The sequence below is a fragment of the Salvia splendens genome, chromosome 1, assembly GCF_004379255.2.
Source record: "Salvia splendens isolate huo1 chromosome 1, SspV2, whole genome shotgun sequence".
Taxonomy (NCBI): Eukaryota; Viridiplantae; Streptophyta; class Magnoliopsida; order Lamiales; family Lamiaceae; genus Salvia; species Salvia splendens.
In genome coordinates, this window is record NC_056032.1 from 36,230,056 (window position 1) to 36,255,188 (window position 25,133).

General features: G+C 37.7%; 3 protein-coding genes across 4 annotated transcripts; 1 reads left to right on the forward strand and 2 right to left on the reverse strand.

Annotated features, from left to right (window-relative positions):
• Window positions 1–6,173: 6,173 nt before the first annotated feature.
• LOC121799328 (histone H2A-like) lies at window positions 6,174–7,083 on the reverse strand. Its single transcript, XM_042198657.1, has 2 exons — window positions 6,772–7,083; window positions 6,174–6,634 (listed from the first exon to the last, which is right to left on the reverse strand). The coding sequence occupies exons 1-2, from the start codon at window positions 6,979–6,981 to the stop codon at window positions 6,380–6,382; spliced, it is 465 nt and encodes a 154-aa protein (XP_042054591.1). The 5' UTR covers window positions 6,982–7,083; the 3' UTR covers window positions 6,174–6,379.
• A 10,849-nt stretch (window positions 7,084–17,932) lies between these two features.
• LOC121748624 lies at window positions 17,933–20,775 on the forward strand. 2 transcript variants are annotated; one of them, XM_042143104.1, is made up of 3 exons: window positions 17,933–18,473; window positions 19,144–19,622; window positions 20,182–20,775. In XM_042143104.1, exons 2-3 carry the CDS (start codon window positions 19,185–19,187, stop codon window positions 20,590–20,592), a joined length of 849 nt encoding a protein of 282 aa, XP_041999038.1. In that variant the 5' UTR covers window positions 17,933–18,473; window positions 19,144–19,184; the 3' UTR covers window positions 20,593–20,775. The 2 variants fall into 2 exon arrangements, with proteins under 2 accessions (XP_041999038.1, XP_041999030.1); XM_042143096.1 differs by having other exon boundaries at window positions 17,934–18,473; window positions 19,160–19,622.
• A 1,955-nt stretch (window positions 20,776–22,730) lies between these two features.
• LOC121799337 (organelle RRM domain-containing protein 2, mitochondrial-like) lies at window positions 22,731–24,853 on the reverse strand. The gene is made up of 3 exons (XM_042198666.1): window positions 24,667–24,853; window positions 23,476–23,544; window positions 22,731–23,366 (listed from the first exon to the last, which is right to left on the reverse strand). The coding sequence occupies exons 1-3, from the start codon at window positions 24,800–24,802 to the stop codon at window positions 23,122–23,124; spliced, it is 450 nt and encodes a 149-aa protein (XP_042054600.1). The 5' UTR covers window positions 24,803–24,853; the 3' UTR covers window positions 22,731–23,121.
• Window positions 24,854–25,133: the final 280 nt, after the last annotated feature.

Sequence of the window (25,133 nt, forward strand, 5' to 3'; positions counted from 1 at the left end):
GGTGATATCGAGAACGGAGTCTTCAATGCTCCGTACATGGCGAACCCGACATCTCTTCGGTATGGAGGAGATGGAGATCTCCTGTGATTCCGGTACCGAGGAGGAACAGGAACATGTCGGGGTTGAGGATTCTTCTTCCTGGAAGACACGGCACTACTGCGGTAGTGACTTTCATGTCTGGATGAGGAAGGAGAATCCACCGTTTTCGTCTTCGGCTCTTGGCTCTTTTGCAGGAAGGCTAAGAACTCATCCTGCTTCTCAGCCAAGAACAGCTTGACAGCCTCATTCAAATCAGGCTGCTGGGAAGACTCGGTGTGTGGACCTTTTGAGCGGCTTGTTCCTTCATCGTGAAAACTGGAAGTAGATGTCTCCCGAGGCTGTTTTCCGGACCTGCGGGCTGGACTAGCTTCCTCATGGTTTTCACGAACGGTATTACGGGTAGTATGTGATCTGGTATGCATTTTTTTTTTTTGGGTGGAAAAAGGGTCAAAAATTCGCTTTATCACAAATTTGGTTCTCTGTTTCCCACAGACGGCGCCAGTGATGGTTGGGCGAATTTTTGATGGTGATGAATGCTGGAAAATACAGATCACGACACAGAGATTTACGTGGTTCGATTTACTGAGGTAAATCTACGTCCACGGGAAGAAAAGAGGGCAGAGTTGTATTGCTTGATCTGTTTTCTACAGCTTACAATACAGACTTGCTATTTGATATTTGATCTCTAGAGAACTTAACCCTTTTCTATCTGATCTAAGTTTTATTTATACATTGAACTAAGATCGTGGCTTGCATCACCACTAATGATGGTTGTGGATGTCGTGGAGGTCATGGAGATCCTGCATGGGTCCACTATCTTGCATGAGATCCTGCATGAGTCCACTATCTCTGTACTTGGTCCACTATCCTGCATGTGATCCTGCATGAGTTGACTATCTTCCAGTTCGGTCGAATACTGAGACCGAACTGCTGAACTATTGCCGAGCAGCTTTAGCCGATCTGAGAGTAGAGCTTGACTGGTCGGCTTTTACCGAGCTGTAGGCTGGGGCCGAACTCTTTGGTAATGCCGAACTGATACTCTTCCTTGGGCTTTGGGCTGATGGGCCGTCACTGCTGTTGGGCTTGTTTAGTCCGTACCCCATCAGTACATATCACTAGTCCCTCAACTTAGAGCTCGTTTGGTGGACTATCCAAGTTACAACAAGGTTAAAAACTTGGAATAATGGAGTATGATTTATGCTAGTTATATTTCTAAGTTGTGGTGCAAAATATAAAATACAATGCTAAATTTTGGATGCTAAAATAAGGTCAATAATATGTATGCATACATTGAGAGTGAAAAGATAGAAAACAACTTAGCATTACTCCCTCTATCCGCGAATATGAGTCACATTTTTTCGTTTTAGTCCGTCCGCGAATAGGAGTTCCGGTTCACTTTACCATAAATGGTAATAGGGTCCCACATTCTACTAACTCATTTCACTCATATTTCATTTAAAACTAATACTCCTATGTAAGTGAAACTCACACTCCAGTAACTTTATTCCACCCACTTTTCTTAACATTTCTTAAAACTTGTGCCGCCAAAAAATGAGACTCCTAATGGCGGACGGAGGGAGTGTTCCACTATCTTGATTAGGGATGTCAGTTCAACTCGAACTCGATGGACTTATCTGATTAGCCTGCTAAAAATAAAATTAGAGGGTTAGAATTGAAAAACTACAATTCGATTAGAAATCGGGCTAATCAGGTTGGCTCATTGGGCTGCACAATTTTACTTATTTTTCATATTTTATGTGTCGCACGCTTTCATTCAAACCAATCTTCTACCATTTTTCCTTATGCAAAAAGTGTATTATTGTTCCAAACTAAAAAAAAGTCAACTACAAACTTTCTATATAATAAATGCTTAAAAATAATTATATTACCTTGTTGTCTAACGAATTTGTTACTTTTTCGTATATCCACCTTATTTTAAATTTTTTATTTTTAATTTGTGCTAAATATATTTTTATTTACAATATTGATTTTGTTAAGCACGTAGATGTGTATATATTTTATAAGAAATTAATAATTTTTAAAATGAATAAATAAGATAAATTTAATTAATAGTTTGAAGCCCGATTAGCCTGCTAAGCTAACCCGAAACCTGAGTATTTAGGGTTAGGATTGTAAATTTTAACCGATAAAATTTCAGCTCAATAAGCCCGCAACCCGAGAAGGGCAAGCCCGATTGACATCCATAATCTTTGTTCAATTTCAAAATCTGTTAATGTAAACCACCAAAATTATAGATTAACTGTATAGGTTGAAATATGGGCTTTAAAGCGGATTTTCTCGGGCAATAAAAATAACACGAGCTATTCATTAAGACTAATATGAATATCAAATGCATGATTGAAGCTAGATAAGAACTTGCAACTTGCTCTAGCATCGCTTCCGAGCGTTCCTTTAGATGCTAACTCATCATTGACATTAAACTATAATAGCTCATTAAATATATGTTGATGCTAACTCATCAAATTATGTTGCCAAGTAGGATAAAAAAAATCATGTATGTCACAAGTATGGCGATTGACCCGTCTTAAAAAGTACTTAACACTCAAAATATAAAGTTTGTAAAATACCAAAATTATAATCAAAGTTCGTAATTTTAAGAATCGACATCCCAAAATGCTGATATTAGTGAAATAAATCGTGAGGTCTTGGGTGAAAGGATGCCGAAGCCGGATCATCTACATAGTATATAAAGAAAAGAACCATAAAGGTCTCCATATATACACAAATGTAAAAAAACATTATATTAGAAACAAAAAATCATTTAATGAACTATTTAATGATAATAGTTCAATATCCTTAGAAATAACGGATATGAAAATTAGAAGAAAAAGAACCACAAAGTCTCCATATATACACAAATATAAAAAAAAACATTATATTAGAACAAAAAAAATCATTTAATAAACTATTTAATGATATTAGTTCAATATCCTTAGAAATAACGGATAGGAAAATTAGAAAGAGTAGTCGTATCATATTCCAAGCAAAATTCTACTTTGGGTATTTTATCCCAATTGGGAAGCAAAATGGAAGGGGGCAAAATTACATATGAGGAAAAATTGAGAACTTAAAAAAGGGGCAAATATAGAGAAATTTAGAAAATTTTGCATAATTAGAAACTAAAATAGTAATATATCAATATATATGAGGAGGGGCAAATATAGAGAAATTTAGAAAATTTTGCATAATTAGAAAATTAAATAGTAATATATCCATATTGTATAAAATTCAAACTATAATCTGAACCATTAGAAAATATCAACGGATGACAAAATAATAATAATAAAAAAGTCAACATAGTGCCGACGGTTGTTGTAACATCCCAAAAGTGGGTCTAGATGGAATTCACTATTACAACTGGAAAAAAAATTGTGCATTAGAAATGTGTACAAGCAATTCGATATATTTGACTATATTATAGGAACTAAATGATTAAATGGAAATATGAAATAAGTACGAAAATTTATATTAGTATTTCAACTATTGTTATATTTTTGATTGATGATAAGTATCAAGAAAAATTATTATGCTAAAATACTATTTTTGTGATTAAAGTCTTTTATTAATTACATGTTGGAGTTTATAATGTTAGGGATTGTATTAATATTAATACAAGGACTAATTAGTGGGTTATTCTGGTAAATTCCCATGAAATAAATTATATCTTATTTATTAAACAGGAGAGCACGAAATTTCCTATATTGTTAGATAAAGAAATATTAAGAAAATTCTAGAGAGTCTAAGAGAAATAGGGATTATTATTATAATGCCATTTATACACGTGTGTAGTGTGATATTTTGAAGCAAAATAATATCTTCTAGAAAGTTGGAGAGAAATGTAAAGTTGGTCAAATATATGATGGTATATAAATTCATAATTAACAAGAATATTCTAGAAAATGTATTATCCCTATAAATAGATGTCAAAGACTGGGGGTTACGCCCCTTCTCTTTTCTCTTATCAGGGGTGGAGATCCAAATTTATATAAAGCTACTTTTATTAAGAATTAGTCAATAACAATATGTTATATGCTTTTAATTATGATTATTAAAGTGGATTTTGGTTCTCATTCCTAAATTAGCATGGGAGGCTTGGCCCTTCGTCTAATTAGGAGTGATATTCGTCTAATTAGGAGTGATATTATATTCCAGTTATTTTAAAGTGTATTTTGGTTCTCATTTCTGTCTAATTAGGAGTGATATTCGTCTAATTAGGAGTGATATTATATTTGAGTTATTTTAAAGTGGATTTTGGTTCTCATTCCTAAATTAGCATGGGAGGCTTGACCCCTTCGTCTAATTAGGAGTGATATTATACTTTGAGTAATTTTTAAAGTTATGTTTGAATAATAATGATAATTATATAATGTAGTTTTATTGTGATAATTTTGAGGGGCTTTGGTTCCCATCTCTTTGTTAGCATGGGAGGCCTCCTCTGTCTAATTAAGGGATGTGTTTTACTGATATTGATATGTTAAATTGCTTAATTTATGTTATATTCGATGTGGTACAAGAAATAGTATAAGAAATAAATAAGTTGAATTGAATATATAAGTGAGTGATGAGAAGCCAATAGGATGATTGTACACCATAGTGTAGGCCTGAGCTCTACTCGGACCCGATCGGTCTCCACGCGGGAGAAATATGCAGTGCATCATGATGCAGACTCGGGCATTATACATGAGTCCGATCGGTCGGTGAAAATATTCGTGTACCATGGTACATGCCCAAAATTGTGCTTGGGTCCGAACGGTCCTCACGCGGGGGAAACGATATATGATAATCGATCGGGCCACACGCGGTGGCAATATGATATGTATATTGGTGCACCATAATATTTCGATCGGTCCACACGCGGCGGAAATAAAATATGATATGTCGATCGATCCCCACACGGGGGAAATCATTATGATAATTGTCCTCTTGGGCCTCTGATATGGTTTGCTCTTCGGAGCCTCTGACATGGTTTTGCTCTTCAAAAACTCAAAACTACCTAAATCGGGAATCTGGTTATCGTTGGAGTTTCGGTTTACAAGATCGGGTATAATTAGTGGTGCATACGATGCTAAACCGCATCATGATGGTAAGTGGAATTGTCTAACATTTTATGAAGTTATCTATGGTTATATGATATTACCTGATGATTTGTGATAGTAATTGACATAATATGACATTATAGTATTAAGATGATGATATGGGAAAATTATGTGCTTATGCGAAACACATTCTATGAATGAATTATACCAAAACTAAGATAGAAAAAAAATAATAGTCACTTGAAATCATCTTAATTACTTCGATAAAAATGGCTCTAGAAATAAATATTTTAATTTACCATACTTAATGGTATCAAATTGTCAGTCACCGGAGGGATAGGGGTGTTACAGTTGTTATGTTGACAATGTGTTGACATCAAAATGTTAACATTGGGTTTGAGAAATTTAAAGTTTGTACAATATATAAAGTTTTTATTTTATCACTACCATATGTAGAAGTATAGGAGGAGCATTTTCCCCACCTAGTGATACATTGGATCCATCAAATGCTTAAACATTATGCGTCGAACGATTGAATTTCAGTCAATAGCATCAACGGAAAGAGTTTGAGGTGGAGAGTTGAATCTCTTCGTTTACCGCCTTCGCCAGAGGCTCCTATATCCCCCTCCCCTCTTCTTCCCATGTTTTGAAACTCCAAAGATCTACTCCCGAGCTCTTCATATCGGGAAGAGTTGGAGGTTGAAATCGTTGAGCTGTTGTACAGCTTAATGACTCAGTCCTAAGCCCATTCATACAAAGAGGAGTCGAGAGAAATCAACAAATTGAGCGGTGATGTGAATTCACATAATTCATCGCTGATTTCTAATTCTCCTTCGCGAGCTAATTCTAGGCCCCTTTCAATTCTGAACCAATTCTCCTTCATGCTCACAAAAACGGAAGGCCAAATAAACTTCCCAATTTTAGAAGCTAATTTCCAGGTCATTACCATATTGTCAATTGCATAATCTTTTACATTCCTAAACCATGTCCCAAACCACGTACTCCTTAATTTTGAGAATTTTCTTTTCAACAAAGCACTCCTCCGGTTCCTCTTTTAAAAGTGTAATTACCAACGTATGAAAAGATGAATTTCCAATTGTGTATTCGTTGTTAACAAGATGTAGCAAAGAGGAGGTTCCACAATTGCAAAATATCTAACAGGACAAAACCTACAATTACTCCTTCACTTATTATAAACATTGAATCCCACATACCCACACCACACCACACCAAATCGACTAGATAGAACAACCACCCCCAAAATAAGCCCACTTCTAAGAAAACTAGGCAGCAGCCTTCTTCGGAGACTTGCCTGCCTTGGACGGCGATTTAGTCGCCTTCTCAGCACCGCCAGCCTTCTCCGCTTTCTTCGGCAGCAGCACCGGGTTGATGTTCGGCAGCACTCCGCCGTGCGCAATCGTCACTCCGGCAAGCAACTTCCCCAGCTCCTCATCGTTCCTCACGGCCAGCAGCACGTGCCTCGGAATTATCCTATTCTTCTTGTTATCCCTTGCCGCATTCCCTGCCAACTCCAAAACCTGAAAAACAACACCGCCATTTACATCAATGCCGGAATAAGCCCTAATTTATCGAAAACCTAATCACGAAAAACCTAGATCCAAAAATGTACAATCATCGGAATAAGCAATGCCAAGAAGGAGAGAGAGATGAGCACCTCCGCTGCGAGGTACTCGAGCACGGCAGCCATGTAAACCGGGGCGCCGGAACCAACACGCTGGGCGTAGCGACCTTTTTTAAGGTAGCGACCGATCCTGCCGACGGGGAACTGGAGGCCGGCTTTGACGGAGCGGGAGACAGACTTCTTCTTGGGACCGCCGCCCTTCCGGCCACCGGCTCCCTTCTTCAATTTTCCGCCAGCTTCCATTTCGTTGACCTGGTAGAATGTAATCGACGAAATCGAAGAAGAAAATGCTATATTCAAGGTAAAGAGAAGCTGTGCGTGTCAAGTTAATAGGGGCGGTGCAGTTGGTTTAAGTAGCAGCATGGAATCGGCATGAGATGAAAAGGGGGTTAAATTTGGAGCGTCAGATTGTTTTCATCGACGGCTGAGAAGGATTTTAGAGACGATCCGCGTCACTTGAAATAGACCAATAGTTGTAGCTCTTACAGCAGGCTAACAGTCGGGGTGAAAAGACGAGGGTTATTTGGGCTTGGTATTTTTGGTGTGGATATTAGTGTGATTTAATTTAATTTTAATATGAGTATTTGCATATTTATTGTTAATACGGTAATTACATAATTAATACAGTAATTATATAGAAATATAAATTCAGTTTGTGTTTAATGATTTATTTAAATTTTTTTAAAAATATACTCCAATTGAACTTTGATTTTTATCCTACTCATATAAATTCAGTTTGTGTTTAATGATTTATTTAAATTTTAAAAAAACATATACTCCAATTGAACTTTGATTTTTATACTACTCCTATAATAAAATTAATAATTTTTAATGTATGAATAAAATAAATAATGATAATGTGGATTAAATGAGAGCATTCTCATTGATGATGCTCCATTTTTCTATAGTTGAAATGTTCCAGATTAAAGTTTTGTTGTACTTTGATCGGTGAGAATTAAAATCCATTGCGATAAATAATTGTCTTGCACAATAAAATTTTTTCTAGAATAAGTTAATTAAATTATATCAATAATATAATTAATTAACAGATATTGAATATCTTAAACATGAAAAATTAATGAATTAAAACTTATAATACATTAAACGTAGTAAGCATAAATTTTAATATATGCTTCTAGTTGTGACGCCCCGGAATTTCGTTCCTTTCTTTTGAGATAAATCGGATTTATTAGCTAAATTAATTTTCGTTTAAGTGACGTGTGATCATAGAATTTCCGTTGTAATCCCGACTTTCGAATTTATAAGTGCTCGATCTTGGATAACAAGGAATAAGGAATCATTCATGCAAAGGAAAAGAGAATAAATTAGTACAATACTTTAAAGAGGATTTACATATCTTGAAGAGATTAATGGAAAACTGCTACACAATGGAAAAGGACTACACAATACTATTGATATGTGTGAGATTTTGCTTACGCACTAGTTCACGTTGAAATACAAAAGTGGAAGCTACAACTTAGCATTTCAAAGATGCCAAACTACAATATTTGGATACTAGCCAAATAGAGTAACTAAATCTAAGAGCATCTACAACGGTGAATACAAGCTCTCCGTCTGTCCTTGCCGCTGGCAAGGGCACGCTTGTCCGCCGCTGCGCTCTTGCCGCTGGCACGGACGTGCTCTTATCTAAAAGCACGTCCGTGCCAACGAGCAGGGCGACGTGACGTGTTTCTATTGGCCAGTGGCATTTTCTTTTTTTAAAAAAAAATAAAAAATAATACCAAAAATTAAAAAAATATATATTTTCAGATTGGGCAGCAGACCTTGATGATAGGCGATCTACTACTGGCTTCTGCACTTATTTTGGCAGAAGCCTCATCTCTTGGTGTGTGAAGAAACAAACTGTTGTAGCTCGCTGCAGTACAGAGGTTGAGTACAGGAGCTTAGCTCATGCTGCAGCTGAGGTGGCTTGGCTTCAGTCTACTCTTGGTGAATTAAAGTTGCCTATTAAATATGCTCCTGTAATCTGGGTTGACAACTTAAGTGCCATGGCTCTGGCTTCTATGGCTTCTAACCCTGTTCTCCATGCACAGACCAAGCATATTGAGCTTGACATTCATTTTGTAAGGGATAAAGTTCTCAACAAGGCTCTTGAACTCAGACATGTTCCTACTCATGATCAAGTGGCTGATATCTTCACTAAGCCCCTGAGCCAACAACCTTTCTCGAAGCTACGCAATAGACTTGGTGTGGTTTCCTTAGCTTCCCTCAGGTTTAGGGGGGATGTTAGAAGTCTCAAGATTGATGGGATGCATGAGAAGAAGATTGACTTGATCAAGCGTGTTGAAGGAGATGGCTTGATCAACCAAGCCGATAGCTTGATCAAGTGTAGGGCTGGCAAATCGTGCGGATTGGGTCATTATCGGGTCAACCTGATAACGACCCAACCCAATAAGGTCTAACCCGAACCCGACCTGTTAAGGAAACTGTAAATCTGAACACGAACCCGACCTGCTACCTTCAAATCCGAACACGACCAGCACCCGACACGAACCCGTTATCGACACGATATAATATGGGTTGACACGACACAATAACGACCCGAACCCGATATTAAACGAATAAAACATGATATTACACGATTAAACCTTATTTTTCAACCTAATTTACACGATTAAAATATGTTTTATACTATTTAAACCTAATTTACAAGAAATTAAAAATTAAATTAATATACATATTTTAAAAATAATAATAATAAAATATTATTATTTCTTAATGGGTTATCTGTATCCGACCCGCATCCAACCCGCACCGCACCCGAAATTATCGGGTTCTTAATGGGTCAACCCGATAAGGACACAGACCCAATAAGACTTGACCCCAACCCAATAATTTCGTGCGGATTCGTGTCGGATTATCGTGTCGTGTCAAAAATTGCCAGCCCTAATCAAGTGTGGCTTGATCAAGCCACGCTTGATCAAGCGTGTTGAAGGAGATGGCTTGATCAACCAAACCGATGGCTTGATCAAGCGTGTTGAAGGAGATGGCTTGATCAACCAAGCCTTGTTGCATGAGCTTGACAGTCGTATGCAAAAAAAGGCAAGTGACAGCTCTCGGCAAGCTGTCATCGCACGAGCCAACACCTCACGAGCTCAGCTCGTGACTGTACCCATGCTCACAGGCCACAGCTAAGATGCGGGACCACGAATGTACCTGGAGAGACGTGTTGCTAAAGGGATTAAAGAAGGAAGTATATTAGCAGAGTTTGTTATGATTAACTTTATAATCTTGTTTTAACTTGTACTGGATGGATTATGGTAGAGTACTAGACGTTTCCTATGCCGTATATATGTAACGGCACTTTGAGGATTCTATAATTCATCAATGAAACAATAGCTCGAGCTTCCGATTTGCAGCAATGTTTAATCTTGCTTTCTCCATTATGTGTTCTTGTTGTTCCTTTCACAATTTGCAGAAGAAAATGGTCCGCCTCAATAATTGGTCCACACAGCCTCAAATCGAGCTCCAAAAACGGCTCCAAATACCCAGGCTTCTGCCTCTTCTTCCATCAGGAAAAGCTCCGATGCTGTGAGTCGCATCAATTCGAGAAGGAAGACATAGAGGAAGCCATGGAGGAGTACAAAACCCGCACCGTCATGGAAGCCTTTGTCGCGAAGCGACATCGCCGCCATCTCCACCACCAACGCTGAGCTCAAAAATCAGCGGTAGATTGAGGAGGAAGAGAAAGGAGCTAGGTCAGTGGTCCACCTCACTCCTGGGGTTTACATTCACACCATTCTCACTCCTGGGGTTTACATTCAATAATCTCTTCAGACTGTGTGGAGCTGTGTTGGGAGCCCTAGGAAGCGTTGCTGTGACTTCTTGGTTTCTGTTAGTGAAGAACACGGCTTCAAGAAATGGATGCGCTTTGCTTAACAGTTAAAACCTAATAAAGACTTGCAAAAATTGGGTCTTTGCCAGAGAGCTGTGGCCGTTCACCTCCGGCGGTAGACAGGGGCGGGGTGGTCGAGAGAGAGGAGGTGCATGAGTTGTGGGGTGAGGGTGAGAGTGGTGGAGATTGGTATGCTGTGGAGTTGAACTTTCGGGGGCGGCGAGGTGGGATATTCCGATGTTTCTTGGTCTGCTTTGGGTGGCGGCGAGGTTGGAGATTCCGATGTTTCTTGGTCTGATTTTGGCAGTGGCGGTGGCGAGGTTGGAGATTTCGATGTTTTTGGTCTGATTTTGGTGGTGGTGAGGTCGGAGAGAATGCACACCCAAATGCATATCCGAGAATGAAGGTGGAAATGCGGACTTGGGGGAAGCCAAAATTACGAGGGGTACTTTGGTAACCTCGTCACCATTTCTTCATCACTGTTGCGGATGAGATTTCCATTATCAAGTTGGAAGTCTGAATTATTTCAGACAAAAGTCAAATATCACAGTGCAGGTCAGGGTTTTTTTCTAGGGCCATGCTCGTTCAGTTCTTGAATACCGAACCGTCATTAATGCACTGATTTGACCTTAATTCTGGGCAATTAGTCATCACCTAACGAGCCCTAAATTTTTTTCCTTTTACATTTTCTAAAATGCTTGTTTGCTTCGGAAAATGATTACACTTGTTCAGTTTTTTTCCCATTTCTTTAGGCAATACCCAAGTTAATTTTCAATATTTTTATAGTTAGATTTTGATTAAAAAACGATTAAAGTACATGATCTTCAAAGGATTACACCTAGAATTAGTTACTACAAGTTTGGATGTCGAATATGAAGGAACTAGGGGTGTGCATTCGGGTTTCAGTTCTGTTTTTCATCCAAACCGAACCGAAACCTGAAGGCATGAAAACAACGTTGATGTTTTACGTATTACGGAGTAAGCAAGTGTGCACATAGAAAACTAATGCAAGTGCTTGGTCAAGACACCACGCTCCTTAAATCCACTGGATCACCAGGTCCAGGAACTCAAGAGAACACGGAGTATTTTTATCGTTGGACACACTCGACTCCTCTTCAAAAAAATATTAAATCCCTCAACCCGATTACTATAAATTAGTATAGGGAAGCGGGGTCGATCCCACGAAGATGGATTCGTGAAGAAGTGCTTAGAGACTCTGGAAACAAGCGGCTGCTGCCACGCAAAAGGGTTGAGAATTTTAACTACTTCTAGACCTAGACACGAAATGTAAATGCTAGACCTAGGACACAGAACATGTAATAGAATCAGACTTCAATACTGAGAGACACATTTTGCTTCCTGGATGGAGTAGACGACTAACTAATTAAGACTAGACAGGGAGAATAAAACAGCGGGGACCATGACTCCAATTATAGCAAGTACGGTTAAAGCTGCAAATAACAAACTCATGCTACAACTAACAACGACATGCAATTTCCTTACCGATTCAAGCACGCAAATGGAGAAAACAGAGCATATATCTAGATTCGAACAGAATATAAAGATTTGGATGCCGGAAACTTGCTATGAACTGGAAATACATCAGATCTACGTAAACTAGGCGAAATGAAATGAAAACACGTAAACTAGGCATAAAATTAAATCAATCTTGCTCAGATTCACGTCGGATGCTTAATCCACTCCGGATCTAAGCGATCCGAACCCAACAACAGACACAACCGACTCCATAACTCCGGTTTTCACAGATCTGCTCCGATCAACTCCGGATTCAAACAACCACAAACAACTCCAGCGAACTCAACCCTCCGATTTTTCCACAAACAGACTCCGATCACCCAGATCCAACTGCAAACCTGCATAAATTCATAAAACAACTGCGAAACGCATCTAACTCCAAAATTCCGAAAATCAACGTAACATAAAATCAAACTTGCATTGAAATTAGAGAATATTCGGCAAAACAAACAAATAGAGCTCCGAGCTTCGAACAGCGAAGCTCGGCGAAATCAGGAAAGTATGAAAGCAGAAATTAAATTGTTTCTTCGCCCACAGAAGGACGGTGTTACAACCCACAATAGCTTCAAAGAAAACTAAACATGAACCCCGGTGCGAACCCTGAATCTCCCCACGAAAAGAACCCAAGTGTGTGAAAAGTGAACTAAGCTACAGGTTGTTAGCGAGGCCTCCAACCGAGAAGGTCCCTCCAGCGTGCATGCTTATCCCTTTTATAGATGTGGACATAGCCTTCTAGAGTCTTCGTAGAAATCTCTAATCTACCCTTCAACTCCGAGGTTTCCTCCGTCAAGCAATTTTCCGCATAATGTCTACTCATGCGCCTATTTCCTAGGTCCACGCAACTGTCCCCCTCCTTTCCTGGACCTGGCGAAAAATCTTCACACACCTGGCTTAAAACATGCGTTAGACCCAGAAATTTCACGAATTAAAGCCCTAGACCTATGCATGAAATTAGCCTTATCAAAACCGAAAAACTGAATTTAGGCTAAAATCAAAACCGAACCGAAACCGAAAACGAAAAACCGAAAACCGAACTTAAAAAACCGAAATAAATCGAAAAATCAAAATTTTGTGCAATTTTAAAAAGCCTAAAAACTTAAAATCGAAAATAACACAAAAAATCATAGTAACATAAATAACATCCACCAAAACATAATAAAAAAATATTTTCATGATATCTAATTAATTTACAACATATTATAACAAATTAACAATGTATATCCATTCCCAAGTCTTCAATCTTCTTCGTTCCACGGGATGAGCTTTGGCCATATCTTTTGGCCATAATTTTTATCATAAGCTTTGAATCAACTTTATAAAATCTGAAATACAAAATAATGCCATAAGTTATGTACAATGAAGCATAGAATATATGAATGTATAAGGAAACTGGAAATGCTACTAACAGTAGATAGGTTGAGAAAATAAGAATTAAAAAAAATTTGAATCTGGGGCAGCAGATCTGGATGATTAAGGGAGCATCCAATTTTTAAATATCATAACACTTAATTTAAGCATATGAATTCAGCTTCAATACTTGCAATATTCATTTTTAAATATCAAAGTTTATCTGTCTTATCTTCTTTTATGGTTCCTAAAAGAACAGATCCAAATACTTATCGTCTGAAGAACACATTAATGCCTAAACACGCTAACATTAGAAGTATTTTAATTTTGAACACTAATTTGAGAGCTGTGAAGAAATAGATAAGTTTGAGATTTTACCTTCTTCTGAAGACAGCGTGGATGACTGGAGCACGACCAAAGGCGGCACGGATGGCTGAAGCACAGCTGCACTGCTGGAGGGCGGAGACGGCGTGGATGGCTGGAGACGATGGGTTGGAACAGAGATATGCGACTGGTTGGAGGCTTAGAGCTCGTGAGATTTAGCCTTTAGGGTTAAAGACTTAGAGTGGAAACCGGAGTTGAGAGTGGAGGAAGAGAGATTGAGAATTGAGAATGGAGGTGGAGAAATTGAGAATGGAGGCGGAGAGGCAGATAGGGAATGGATGCATAAATTTTTTTAGGGTTAGAGTTATATATATATTTTATTATATTTATATTAAATAAATTCGGTTATTCGGTTTTTTCGGTTTTTTTCTTCGTCCGAACCGAACCGAATCGGAAAACCAAAATTTTTATATTTTCAAAACCGAACCGAACCGAATTTCAAAATTTCGGTTTGGTTCGGTTCGGATATTCGATTTCCGGTTTTTTTGCTCACCCCTAGAAGGAACCGACTAATGAAAAATGTACAAACAATCGTCATTGTCTTCAAATGTACTATAATTTTTTTTATCGAACCCCGGTCAGTACCGGTTAGGAGTAAGTCATTAGTAAAAAAAATTAATGTTTTTTTTATTTTCAAGTAAAATGATGCAGTAGTAATAGTTTTTTTCAATAATGATCGTGAAATTGAGTTAGAGTGTCCACTATAAGGCGGACACTCCAATAGCCCCGCCTCAGTTTTTGTTCACAGCCTCAAAATTATTGTCCATAGCCCCAAAAATTTGTTTCCGCCACTATGATGGACACTTCTAATAGCCCCAATCTTTTTTTCATTTATGTTAATTCAATTATAATTAAATTTATCGGACTATACGTAATTAGAAGAAAACGACTATACGTGAAGAAATTAAAATTAAATACTAAATTTTCATCGTATTAAGTACATGAAAAATTATACAACGAAAATTGCAGGTGTTGGGCTGAAAAAGCTAATGTGACAACTAAAAAACATAAGAGTGTCCACTATAAGACGGCCACTCCAATAGCCCCGCCCCCTTTTTTATCCACAGCCCCAAAAATTTGTTTCCGCCACTATGGTGGACACTTCCAATAGCCCCGAAATTTTATAACCAATTATAATCAATTATAACGAAAACATGTACTAAAAAAAATTCCTTATTCTTTCTTCCTTCCTTCTTCCTTCTTCCTTTTCCCTCCATCTCTCAAAAAATTGTCGAAAATTATTAAAAAAAATAAAATCAAGGGGGCGGCGGGCGCGCCGACCGCCGCCCCACTATAGATAGCCCCGCCCCGCCCCGGTTTCGCCGATCGACCGTCCGCCCCGTTTTTTTCGTCCGCCGAGGGGCGGACGTCCCACCCACTATAGGCCGCCCCGTCGTCGCCCCCGCCGGGGCTATAGCCGCGCTGGCGTTTTAGTGGATACCCTAAGATTGGGTCTGATTTTTTTAACGCATTGTGAATGCACTTAACTAAAAAACATCAGATTGGGTCTGATTTTTTCAGCGCATTGTGAATGCACTTAGCCCCAGCCCCAATATAGAAAAGATTTTTCTCAACATTATTCTCTATCTTACTTTACCTTTTATCTACTTTAATTATTTATTGTAATTTTTAAAAAATGAGTGAAAAAAATGATTCAGTTATGAGGGAACCGAGGTAATAGTATCTAAAACTACTTCATTTTGTCTCTTTCTTTTTATTGTATGACACATAATATCCCATCGTGCTTCTAAGAGCATCCACAACCCCTTCCCGGATTCAGGCCCCAAGTCCCCTCCACGTCATCATTCCCCTAAATTTCAGTCCCAGGCTACAACTTCTCTAACCCTGCAGGCCTCATCCAGACAACAACTATTAAATTGCACTATTCACAACTCCAATCTATTTTACTTGTAAAAATTGAAAACGTTGAAAAATTATAACATGAGAAATTCATTTTTAATTCAAAAATTATAAATTATAAACTAAAAATTAAAAAAATTAAAGAAAATAAGAAATCAAAATGAGAGCTCCACTTTCAAATTTCCAACATATAATTATAAATTATATAAACTATAAAAATATGAAAATGAGAGAATCAAAATAGTCTCCACTTCCCAATAAAAATGAGAAAATCAAATAGTCTCCACTTCCCAACATCTATGCACGCCTCCTTCCCTCTCCCTCTCCCTCTACTCTTCCTCTTCAATTCTTCTTCCATTCTTCTTCAAGGATTAAATTCCAAATGCAAAAAAAAATCAGAAAAAAACAAACAAAAAGGAATGGGGTTCAGGTCCGGCCCGAAAGCCCTCCAATGCCGGGCCGGGACCCGTCGGGCACGGCCCATGAGGCTCCAACGCTGAGCCGGACCACACCTGGGCGCTGCCCGGGACACCCACCCTGGGATGCCACTGCTCACCGGGCGTGACCCAGGCCCCAACTTTGCTCCCTCCAACGCGACGGGCTGCGGGCCGGGACCCAGGTGCATTCCGGCCAGCAGCGTTATAGATGCTCTAATGCTATTGATCTACACATTTATTAGATTTGGACACATCATTTTTTATTTGATCAGAAACTAGAATTATATTCTCTTCGTCCGCGAATAGGAGTCTCATTTTTCCATTTTGGTCCGTCCGTGAATAGGAGTCCCGGTTCATAATTACCATAAATGGTAAAGAGACCACACATTCTACCAACTCATTCCACTCACATATCATTTAAAACTAACATATACAAGTGAGACTCATATTCTACTAACTTTTTTCCACCCACTTTTCTTAACATTTATTAAAACCCGCGCCAGAATGGAATTGAACTCCTATTTGCGGACGAAAGGAGTAGTAATTAGCACAAAGAAATTTAATGGTTTTACATAACCAGTTTGGAAAATACTACATCAAATTTCAATCAAAGTTCATAGTAATGTTAACCAATACTTGTATTCGATTTGTCTATAAATCATGCATTTGGAAATATCGAAGAAAACTAACGTTAAGCCTATCGTGAGGACTCTGAGTAACCATGGCAGTTCAATAGCAAACGGAGTTGACTGGAATCAACCGTCAGTTTTCAAATGGTAATGCGAAAATCTCTCATAATTTCGTTCTCTGATTTAACCACCAAATTACTATGGTGAAGTCAAAAAATATTTTCCAATCGGCAAATATGCTACCAAATCCACATGCCATAACCCAATTGTTAGAAAATAATGTTTGACTAACACTTTGCAAAAAAAAAATATAAATAAATACTATAGTATTTAATCACCGATTGTAAAAATATTATCAAAATTACAAAATAGAATTAGTTTGTAATTTAATATGCGGTTTTTGAATCTTAATTCTTAAACCTCTGGAGGAGCTAATATGGGGATACAAATTAAAATTGTCATATCAAGTGACCTATACAAACTTTCCCCCATTGTTATGAAGAAAAAAACACGTCGCTTATAAATATAAAATCATATATTTGTACTTTTATAATTCCAATTATGAGATTCCAATTATTATGCATACCCTTTATAAAAGTTAAAAATTATCCTCCCTGTTTGCAAGTTGCAACCATTCGGATCAACCCAAATAAGATGCCGACATGTTCATATATGATGTTCGGTTACAAAAAAATCAATTCTAACCATCAAATTTTTTCAATTTATTATGTACTCCAACTGTAAGTTAATTACCAGTATACTGTATATTTGAATAATTATGAATACGATTTCACTTCCTCTAGTCTAAGATCCTAAGATAAGTGCTGGGTATCTATTGGGACGTCCCAATCTAAGTTTTTATTTTAGCAAAAATTAACGTCAATTCTTTTATTTTTCTCTATGAATAAGTTAAACTCTATACAGTATGTTATTACCAATAATCCTAAAAAACCAAAAACATAAGTATTCATCCATGAAAAATAATCTTATTCTTTTGTTGTAGATTATCCAAGAAATTTAATCTTTATCTATTTAAAATAAATTAGCATCTATCTAAAGTGGTGGTCCTATTTTTATAGTAGTAAGATTTTTTTTTCTAAATAAGTACTCATACACTAATGATAATCCTGTTAAAATGGAGAGCCTTTGACTAAGATATTGTCGTCATATATGTAACGCAGCTTCGTTGTTTGATAGTTCGTCTGTCTTTTCCTCCTCCCTAAAAATCCTACGATTAGGGTTGCACTTCCAATCTCCCGATTTCATTGCCTCTGCTCTCTTTGCTCGCTCCATAGCCACTGGACCATTCAATTTAGACAACGTTTACCGGAAAAGTTGGGAATTCCTGATCTGAAGAGCATCGAACGATGCATTCGGTGCCTCCAAACCACCTTCTCCTGTCCACCCGCCCCAGCGTCTCCTCCTTCTATGGCGGTTCTTCTTTTCATCGTCTGACTCTGAAACATCTTCAGAAAAGTGATCGGCGTGGTAATCTTACTAGTTAACCTTTTGCCTTCAATTGTTTTCGGATCCGTTTTCCCCCATCGAGATTCCTTTCTATGCGCTCTGTTTTTCGTTCCCGGACGTGACGTTAGGATTTCTTATCAATTTGACGTGGGCTCGGAATTGCTTCATCTTCGGATTTCTGTTGATCGGACAACGTTTCGTTTTGAGGGGTTAAGTGAGGTAATTAGTGCTCATGTTTTCCATTTCTTACTTTTTATATCAATTTCGTAGGTTTTGTTCATAATCCATTGCTTGTTATTGCTTATTTGAGCCTCTTCGCTAGGATTTGAAACTGAGGGTTTAAAATCAAACACTTGTTGTATTTATTTGGCTTGATGGTTAATTAAAGTTCTGTTATATTGTTCTTATCTGGCAGCAATTTACTTTCGTAATTTCTGTCGCACGGTTAATATATTTCAAATATGTTGACATGGTTATGATTGATCTAAGCTCAAATTCAATGCATTCTGAAGATTATAAATGTTCCTTTTGAAACATTGACAACAAAATAGTTGTCGCTAGATACATGGATTCCGGTTTTTATTGTAATAGTACCTTCTGGTCGTACAGGATTCCGGTTATTATAGTACCTTCTGGTCGTACGACTACGAGTGCAGTGGATCAAATGGTCGTGTGATGATATGTGTCATACCGGCAGGGTGTGTGTGTTGTGTTTCAGTATCTCTTTGTTTTTCCTACTCTAGGATGATGATCCATCGAACTATGTTATGGTCACTATAATTGAAGATATTATGATGTTTGGACAGTCGTATATTCAAATTTTATTGACATGTGTTATGTTACATGGTTTTGTGGAAATCATTCTTCTGCGTGTGCTGATGAACTTCAGATTTTTGCATTCACAGCTCCTCTGTAGCTGTGTCGTTGTAGATGGAAGTGTTTGGTCCTCATAACACATCGTCTTGTCTATATATAGCAAGCAGCGGCTGTTCTTCAACAGACCCTGACCATCTAGCTCAGAAAAACTCGAAAGATCTTTCTATGAATGACCTCAAAACATGCCTGACAGAGTTTTTTAGTGTTGAAGATATTGGATCCTCAACTAATGAACTCAACCTATCTCCTGGGAAGGATTATGTAGTAAATGTGGTGAAAGAATGTGAATGCCTAGGCTTAGATAGGATTCACACAGATTATTCAGCATCTGAGAAATGCTTAAGCAAGTGTGCCAGTGGGCCCAAGCCCTGTGTAGATGCAATCATTGGTGAGAAAGAAGAGCAAGAGGGAGATATCAGGGCTGAAGTATCTGAAGTAAATGACTTTAATAATCCTTCTAATAAGTGCTATTCACAATCCAAATCACTGCCTGTAAGCTTTCATTATGATCTCAGGTCTACTCTACCAAGTATTTTTAAGTGTGATTTCTCTTGTGCAATAGAAATTATCAATAATCTCATTCTGGTTTTTCTACGGCTAGTTATACAAATGTCTACATCAACGTAGTTGGTGTAATTGAAATTTGCTGATGCTGTGATTTGATTGTATAATTCCTAGAAAATTTGGTTTTATCTTAAATTCTCAGTTTGTGGATTTATGCTACTTTCCTTTGGTCTCTGTTGATGAACATGCGTCTTTTATGAAGGTTGCTTAAGTGGATTTTATACAGAAAATCATGCATTTATATCTCTCAACCCAAAATATGTCAAGTTTATACACCAGTAATCTTCCGGTTGACACCAGAGTAACTGCTTGAGCATTTTAATGTGTTATTTCACTAATGAGATTACTCTGATTGCTTGCTCAGCTGTATCTTTCTTGATAGTTGATTCCTTGCTTATGATCTGTAAAGATTAGGTTTTGAGAATGTAGTGTTGACAGTTGCATTGTTTTCTTTCTTTTCTCAATTCTCATTGATGCTATCTCCCAGGTTCCTTTGAAGCTTGTATCTGCCATGAAAGGTACCCGTGAAAAGCAGGGAATGCCACCTAAACGTCTCTCAGTAACCTGGGCTCCTGAAGTGTACGACCCAGTCCCAACATCTGTGTCACATCTTCCATCAAATAAGAATCTAAACTATCGCAGCAATAGCAAGAAGTATGGGAAGTACAAGCAGAAGAGTGGTTCCAAGTCTTCAAAAGGCAGCAAGAGTAAGGATAAGAAGCAGGTTCGGAAAAGTGGTGGTGGGTCTACTAAGCTTAGGCCCTTCTTTGAGACCTATAGAGACAGTATTGGCGAACCACATGTAGATTTCGATGTTGGCACCCCAGATCCATTCTGTGGGAGTAGCTTCCTGAAGCAATCTGTCAGGATGCACTTTCCGGTTGCTGAGGCTACGTGATGAGTCATGGATGGTGTATATAAATAAGTAGAGACTGAGATCTTGTTTGATCCATGATCGTTGCAAGATGCATGAGAGATGATTGATATAACCATGGTTGAGTGCTTTTTGTGGTTGACTTTGACCTTTCCTTTCTGTGAACCTTTGTTTTTTGGTTATTTATTTCATTGTTGGATTTTTCAATATTTGTGTTCTTATTTCAAGGTAATGTTGGTGTGTTTGTCCACACAGCAAATGTCTGATGAATCTGAGCTCATATTATTTATCAACTTGAGTTTTGAGTTTTTTTTTCAGTTGAGTTTAGTAGGTTGATTGAATTTCTTGGCATATTCCTGGGGTATTAAGTTCTGCTATCGAGTAAAGAAACTAATACACATTTTGAATACTCAGCCTAATCCAGACCAGAAAGAACACATGATTTCGTAAAAATTCCTTCATCTAATATCATGGTTGTTGGTAATAGCAGATTACAATATGATCCATCAACCAACAGTTGCAAAAAGTAGCAGAGTGATGGAGGCAGGGGAAGTGAAAAAGATGGTTCAATAATATAAGCGTGAAGCCCATCTGCTCAAGTTAGTCGCAGCCCCCAGTACCCGGATCATCACCTGTATCAACAAGCAATAATAGTGTAAGGAAATTGAAAAGATATCGTAAAATCGAGTTGACATGCCCAACCATGACATCGACAGTTAAAACAGATTTCTCAAACTTACCGATAGATATCTGAATTATGACTGTCCCGTGGCTCTCTCCTTTCTCCCTGAGGTCTAGCAGCAGTCCTGAAACAATATCTTTTTGCTTATTATGACAAAAGAAAAGAAATTCCACTGCAAAGGGATCCTATTAGCTTTTATTCAAACAAACTTCTTGAATGGCTTCTTCGGAGCACCCAAAAGAAGATGCCTTTAAGATAAGGTCGAAGTGTTGATTGGCTATACTTCCATTTCATTACAGGTAATTTAGTTACCTATCAAATGACAGTGGCTGGCCTTTGTCCATCAATATAGTATCACCAAGTGATATTCCAAGTTTGTTTTGATTATACAGAATTCCAGCATAAGAGCATCCCAAAGAGCATGGAGGAGGGCCTAGACCTACTTTTATTCATTTTTTACTCTCTGCTCTTCCGCAAGAGCACAACATCCACATCCATGCTCTTCCGCAAGAGCATGCTCAAGGGTACCACCATTCTATTATTCAATTTAAATAGTACTTCAATTACTAAAAGCATTTCCACAATATTAAAATGCATTAAAAATACCCAAAATACTATTACAAATTACTAAACAATTAAATATTACATAATTAAAATCCTAAAAATTAAAATTACATAATTAAAATCCTAAAAAATGAGGTTGAGAGAGTTGTTTGGTATAGTGTGATTTTTTGAGTTGAAATGAAGGTATTTATAGATGAAAGTGTGAATTCTGGGATAAAAATAATGAAAAAATAAATTAAAAGTGTGGAAAAAATGAATATATTTTATTGGTAAGTGGGAAAATATTTTTTTATTAAATCTGAATTTTTCGAATTAAAAAACAAAAAAAACCACGTCGGCTGCTCATGCTCTTGCCGTTGGCACGGCGGTGCTCTTAGCTAAGAGCAGGGTCGTGCCGTCGGCAAGAGCACAGCAATGAGCACAGCAGGTGCTCTTGCATAAGAGCACTGCTGCAAATGCTCTAACCAGCAGCACAAGCTAGCTATGCGCCACCAATTTGGATCTCTGCCGTATACTGCAATTTGTGTTCAGTTAAATCAGGAGAAGCTATCCACATACTCTCACAACTTCTGTCAATGAATACCTACTCCAAACATAAGACAGTAAATATCTTCCCCATGGGAAAATATTAGGAGGGCACCACATCAACAGCATACATTGTTGACAGTAAATATCTTTCCCCAGCATCTTACACATCAACAGTCAAGTAATGGTTCAATACTCGACTGCACTTGATCTAGCATTGTGCATCAAGTAATAGTTCAATGCTCGATCTAACACTTGAGCGGTGGGCATCTCGCGATGGCACTACAAAGGGCCATATTCTAGATCCAAGAGAGACATAACGAATTGCAAAGAACACAACACTAAGGATTACATGGTTCAATGTAAGTCTACATCCATTGGCAAAACAATATGATCAATTATTTATTCCATTTCGGGATAACCAAGTTAGTATTGGAAGACTGGCTTGCTTACAACCATGAAAATCAAAACCATAATTTGAATGCACTATCTCTTGTATCACTATATGAATCGCTCTCACTCTATAAACGAAGCCAACTTAAATGTTTTCTTCTGCATTCTAGAGTGCGAGAGTGGTCCATACTCTTTTATTACATTGACGATGATGATTGTTCAATTCTAATGTACTAACAAACTAGCCTGTGATTTTTTCATCATGCTATTGCAGCCAGATGCAGAGATAAATATATCTCCACTCTCCAGCTATTGTCCATTATATAAATAGCACAGTTTCTTCAAAAGCCAATATATTCCAGTCAATTAAAATATATTTTCCAAAGAATTCAATAACCACTCCATCCAACAGTCTTGTTCGAAGTGTAACCAGTTTCAGTAGATTGCATGTCTCGCCTAGGTGGAGGTTGCTGAGGAGCTTCCCTCGGTTTGGCTGGGTCCACAAAAATTACCCAACCATCAAGGTACTTGGAATTTAATCCTGACCTTGCCTTCTCAGCTTCTTCCACACTATCATAAGTTACAAAACCAAACCCCCTTGATTTCCCAGAGCCTCTGTCAATGATAACTTTTGCTGCAAGATCAAAGAGAGAATTCACAAGACTAAATTGAGAGGATAGAATATATATAAATTCAAATCCAAGACAGGCAGTGTGCCTAAGAATAAGGTTTGAGCTGTTTACCCTCACGAAGATTTCCAAAAGGTGCAAATGCCTTGTATAGCATATCATCAGTTGTTGTTCTTGAAAGACCTGTTTCATGAGATTTAAAGAACCGATAGTCATTCTTTACACAACTGCCAAAAACAAAACCCCTTTTTTTCTGAGAACTCTCATGCATGAAGTAAGGTACTAGGGTAATATTCAAAGCTGAATCATTCGTAGGCCATAACAGGAGCATTAAATGTCTTAACTGTGATATGTAAAAACTATTTCATCCAAGCTACATGATTTATGGACAAAGCTACTTTGGGACCTATGGAGATTAAAATGTTCCAATTTAGTCTTATAGAAAATATTGATCTCAAACATCTTCTTTGAACACGTCTTTGAGATACCCATTCTTTCACATTCCACAACAAAAAAATTGCTCCCGCATCCAAAAGAGAGGTACCACAACCATGGACTTATGGTTGGGGTTATGTCATATCATGTGAGATATGCCATGTTGGTTTAGATCAAATGCACTAATACCGCAGTTTTGGACATGAAGAATTGCAGTAGCACATATATGTACATGGTACAGTTCACTAATTTCCAGGAAGCCTGACCGAGGGAATTATACTCCATATTTTTATAGGTCATAAATAAAAGCACATGTGCATACATATAGGTGAGTCCTCGCATGTGTATATAAGAATGATCTCTTTATATGCATATACACCCGAATACATACATATAAATATATCTACTTGTCACTCTAACATTTGAAACATCTCCTATTATCTGTATTCATATATTTCCTGCCAAACAAGCCTTCAGTATATGATGGTTGCTAGCGATCATAGTATAATTTATGATATGGCAAAATAAGACGGAAAATGCACGGAAAAGTTATATCCGCGGCAAAACATTACACATAAATCGTCTGAAATAAACATCAAAGCATTGAGCAAACCTGGAAGTATTCACTTAAATAAAGACGCAGTGTCTGCAAACATGAGCCATATTTGAAACAGAGTAACGCATAATCACCTTTTCTCTCAATCATGTTGAGCAAAACAGAAGCCTTTCGATTCAAAAAACACAAAATCCGTTTCCATCGAAATAAGACGAAGATTTTGCACGAATTGAGAAACCAAATACAAATCAAATGAAATTGCAGAGGTAGAAAATGAAAAGGCGTATTAGTATTGAAAGAATGAAGAGCCTTACCGCTGACGAAGAGCTTAGGGGAGGTGAGCGTCGGAAGAGTGGATTCGAGGCGAATCGAAGAGAATTGTGAGCGTATATTGAGCGCCGGCGTGGATGATCCGTTGAAAATGCGACGGAAAGCTGAGGCGAAGGCCATTAGGGTTTGAATTTGATAGAATAGGCAACCCCTGTATAAGTTCCGATGGAAGAAGATATAAAGCCTAAGGGTGTCCACTATAAGGTGGACACGCCCAATAGCTCCGCCCCAGTTTTTTGTCCATAACCCCAATTTTTTATCCATAGCCCCAAAATTCTATTTCCGCCACTATAGTGGACAACTTCAATAGCCCCAAAATTTTATAATCAACTTTCATTTTATAATATATCAAGTAATTATTAACAAATTTATCGGGCTCTAATTAGTGGATTAAGAAAGGCCGACTATACGAATTAAAAATAAAAATAAAAATAAAAATAAAAATAAAAAT

Excerpts from the sequence above, each read along its gene's own strand:
- LOC121799328 (XM_042198657.1), bottom strand. The coding sequence starts at position 6,981 with ATGGAAGCTGGCGGAAAATTGAAGAAGGGAGCCGGTGGCCGGAAGGGC. Across the intron at positions 6,635-6,771 it reads TCGAGTACCTCGCAGCGGAG|GTTTTGGAGTTGGCAGGGAA; the intron begins GTGCTCATCTCT and ends GTTGTTTTTCAG.
- LOC121748624 (XM_042143104.1), top strand. The coding sequence starts at position 19,185 with ATGGAAGTGTTTGGTCCTCATAACACATCGTCTTGTCTATATATAGCA. Across the intron at positions 19,623-20,181 it reads CACAATCCAAATCACTGCCT|GTTCCTTTGAAGCTTGTATC; the intron begins GTAAGCTTTCAT and ends GCTATCTCCCAG.
- LOC121799337 (XM_042198666.1), bottom strand. The coding sequence starts at position 24,802 with ATGGCCTTCGCCTCAGCTTTCCGTCGCATTTTCAACGGATCATCCACG. Across the intron at positions 23,545-24,666 it reads CCCTAAGCTCTTCGTCAGCG|GTCTTTCAAGAACAACAACT; the intron begins GTAAGGCTCTTC and ends CTCATGAAACAG. Across the intron at positions 23,367-23,475 it reads TTTTGGAAATCTTCGTGAGG|CAAAAGTTATCATTGACAGA; the intron begins GTAAACAGCTCA and ends TTGATCTTGCAG.